The 3797-nt window shown below is 48.4% G+C and overlaps 1 protein-coding gene across 1 annotated transcript in view; it reads right to left on the bottom strand.

Moving 5' to 3' along the window:
• Gas8 (growth arrest-specific 8) overlaps nucleotides 1-76 on the bottom strand; it is a 20518-nt gene extending 20442 nt beyond the window's left edge. Inside the window, exon 1 of the mRNA XM_013035649.1 lies at nucleotides 7-76. Coding sequence (XP_012891103.1) covers nucleotides 7-9 — 3 coding nt within the window. The 5' untranslated portion in view covers nucleotides 10-76. The remainder of the gene's footprint in view (nucleotides 1-6) is intronic.
• Between the last annotated feature and the right edge of the window lie 3721 nt (nucleotides 77-3797).

Here is a 3797-nt window from a genome sequence, read left to right as displayed (position 1 = left end):
CCTCACCATGACGCCGGCCACCGAGACCCCCGGCGGCCCGCGGACTACCACTCCGGCCCTGAGGCGGCTGCGCCGTTTCCCGGCAACCCGGGCGCGGTCCCGCACGAACGCTCGGAGAGTCTCGCGATATCTCGCCCACCTCCGCAGGGCACCTGCGGGAGCGCGTCCCTGGCAACGCGGGCTGGCACGAAGTCTCGGAGAGTCTCGCGATACCCGCCCGCCTCCGCAGGGCACCTGCGGGAGCGCGTCCCTGGCAACGCGGGCTGGCAGAAGTCGGAGGGGGCGCCGCGCTCGGTGCCTGTCACCCGCACCTGCGATCAGATCTGCCACGCAAGGCGCGCAGGACCCAAGTTGGAGCTGCGGATACCCACCGTGACGCATGCTGCCTATGAGGACCAAAGGCGCACACGCACAAGTGAGTTCTAGTGCTGCTCCAGGTTTGGAAGTCAGCAGGTCTTCCCTTCAATGAAGTGTTCTGCAGGCAAGCGGCAGTGACTTGAGCCTGGAATTCTAACTTTTCAGGAGGCTGAGATAGATGGATCCCGGCTCAAAGCCAGCCCAGTCAGAAAAGTTCAAGAGACTCTTATCTCCAATGACCTACAAAATGCCCGAAGTGGAGGGGAAAGGTGGGGACAGCTAGGGAAGGGGCAACATTGTCCAAAAAGAAACGTACTCTTTACCAGACTTACATAAGTGTAAACCTTCTGTACATCACCTTTATAATAACATTTTTTACAAAGCCAAAAGAAGAGATGTAAGTGGTAGAATTCCAGCTTTGAGCAAAAAAAAAAATCTCAAAAACACAAGAACATGAGTTCAAGCTCTAGTATTGCCACACACTCTAAAGAGGGGGAAGGAGAAGAAACTGTTGCTTGAAGAGATGTCCTCATGTATAAGGACTAACTGGAAATGGACATCAGAGACTCCCAGAGAAGACTGCAGAAAAACACTATGTTTCTTCTCTGATTGTTATGGAAACAACTAACCACTGAACAATTCTCAAAGCAACTCTCTAATTCCTGAAACCACCCCATTACCTACACTTAATGTTCTATATCAACTAGAAGGCTATCATAAGCAGGTGCTTGTCCTTAAAAAAATGATCTTATAGAGCAGGGTGCCAGTGGCTTACACCTGTAACCCTAGCTACTAAGGAGGCTGAGACAAGAGGACCACGGCTCAAAGCCAGCCCAGGCAGGAAAGTCTGTGAAAACTCTTATCTCCAATAAAGCATCAAAACAGCCAGAGGTGGAGCTATGGTTCAAATGGTAGAGCACTAGCCTTGAGCAAAAACATTCAGCTCAGGGAAAGTACCCAAAACTTACACAGTGCCATAGCTCAGTGGTAGAGCTCTTGCCTAGAATGCACAAGGGTCTGTGTTTGATCCCAAAACAATGAAAAAAAATGATCTTGCAGCCAGGTGCCAGAGGCTCACACCTGTCATCCTACCTACTCAGGAGGCTGAGATCTGAGGATTGAGGTTCAAAGCCAGCTGAGGCAGGAAAGTCTGTAAGACTTTTATCTCCAATAAACCACTAGAAAACCAGAAGTGTCACTGTGGCTCATGTGGTAGAGCTGAAGAGCACAAGGACAGTGCCCAAACCCAGAGTTCAAGCTCCATGACCGACAAAAAGAAAAAAGAAGAAAAAAAAGAACTCCTTTCAGTAAACAGGGCAAAAAAAGAGGGTTTCGTTCAAGAAAGCCTGTACAGGGTTTGCATTTGTCACAGACCAATAGCACAGCTTGATATAGCAGTACGGATTGCAGAGATGAATAGGGAACATTGGCTGCAGACACCCTGAGCTCCAAACAAAAACCAATGTGACCTCTGAGTTTCATCTTGAATTTGAGGTCTGATTTTTAGGGGGAAAAAAACCCTTTTCTCCACATGTATCAAGCTGTGCAGCTCAGAAATCCAGACAAACTTGTGGAATTGAAACCGCTTTATACAACTATTTAATTAAAAATAATAATGAGGGAAGGGATGACATTGTCCAAAAAGAAATGTACTCTTTACCTGTCTTATGTAACTGTAACTCCTCTCTACATCACAAGGAGGAGGGAGAGTTAGAGGAGGAAGAGGAGGAGGAGAAAGAGGAAAAGGAAGAAGAGGAGGAGGAGGAAGAGGAGGAGAAGGAAGAGGAGGAGGTGGCAGCAGCTAGATGTGGTAGCTGCTGTACTCTTAACTACTCAGGAGGCTGCTATCTAAGGATTGTATTTTGAAGCCAGCCCAGACAGTGAAGTATATGAGACACTCATCTCGAATTAACCACGAAAGGCTTAAGTGTTAGAGTTCCAGCCATGAGCCAAAAAGCACAGGGACAGTGACTAGGTCCTGAGTTCAAGCCCTAGGACTAATACCAAATAACAGTAATAACAACAATAGTAATAATAGTAATAATAGAAACCCAGAAAAATGGTATCAAACTCTCCTGTAAAATACTTGAGCAAGTGTTAATACATACAAACTGGGAATTTTGTCTAATGTTCCTTAAAACGAAAGCAAGTGGCCCAGACAGCTCACATCAGTTCACTGAAGGTCTGGATATTATTATAACCAGACTGGCCTTTTTTGGGACAGTACTGGTGTTTGATCTCAGGGTTTGTGCTCTACTGTTTGAAAGTCTCTATCCTGCTTTGCTGTGGTTCTTTTTATAGGGTCACACTTTTTGCTTAGGCCTTGCTAGACCTAGATCCTCCTTTGTTTCACATTGTAGCTGCAATGATAGACAGGAACCAGCACACCAGCTTTTTCTGTTGAGATTAGGTCATGTAAACCTTTTTTCCAAGGCTAACTTGAAGTCATGATAGTCATGATTACATCCCAACTAGCATCAGCCACCTACAATATAGTCCTGCACTTTGTTTTAGAGGTAAATATTGTAATACTGGAAAATCAAATGAGTCACTGTATATATAACTAAAGCTTCAGAAAGACATAGCTGCCAACCTAGAAAGACACCCAACTAATTGGGAAAAGATATTTACCAGCAATATATAAGACAAGGGCCTAATATCCATTATATACAGGGAACTCAAGAAACTAAACCCTCCCAAATCTCACCAATCATTAAATGGGAAAGGGAGCTAAAGAGAGACTTCTCAGAGGAAGAGATAAAACTGGCAAAGGGAATGTTCATCATCCCCAGCTTAAAGGAAATGCAAATTAAAACCTCCCTGAGAAACCCCCTAACCCGGGTCAGAATGGCCTATACCCTAAATTCAGCCAACGTCAAATGCTGGAGGGGATGCGCAGAGAGAGCAACCTCCGGCTCTGCTGGTGGGAATGGACACTAATACAGCCCCTCTGGAAAGCAGTCTGGATGGTCCTCAGAAAGCGAAGCACGGGGCTGGGAAGGCGGCTCATGCAGGAGGCCCTGGGTTCGATTCCTCAGCACCACATAAGCAAAAAGAAAAAAGCGGGAAGTGGCACTGTGGCTCAAGTGGTAGAGCGCTGGCCTTGAGCTGAGGGACAGCGCCCAGGCCCAGAGTTCAAGACCCACGACCCACAAAAACAGACGGAAGCCTCGGTAGAGGCGGCCGCAGGCGGGAGGTCAGATGGCTTCGCGGCCTTCCAGCCGTGGAAGTCGCACGAGGTCCGGCGGGCGCACGACGTCTGGCGGGAGCGGAAGATTCCGGAAGGAATGTTAGCGCGTCTATTTTTTTAACCCTGCAGTCGTTCCGGAACCCCTCCGCGTCTCCGTGGGCTGCGGAATCATCACTCCAGAGGCTGGGACTCCGGCCTGGGCGCCAGCCAGCCCGGGTGCGGGCGCTCCGCGGGGTCCCGGGCTGGGGGG

The sequence above is a fragment of the Dipodomys ordii genome, unplaced genomic scaffold (genome assembly GCF_000151885.1).
Source record: "Dipodomys ordii isolate 6190 unplaced genomic scaffold, Dord_2.0 Scaffold217, whole genome shotgun sequence".
Classification (NCBI taxonomy): domain Eukaryota; kingdom Metazoa; phylum Chordata; class Mammalia; order Rodentia; family Heteromyidae; genus Dipodomys; species Dipodomys ordii.
Note: the sequence above shows the minus strand (reverse complement) of the source record. Positions and strands in the feature narration are given on the sequence as shown.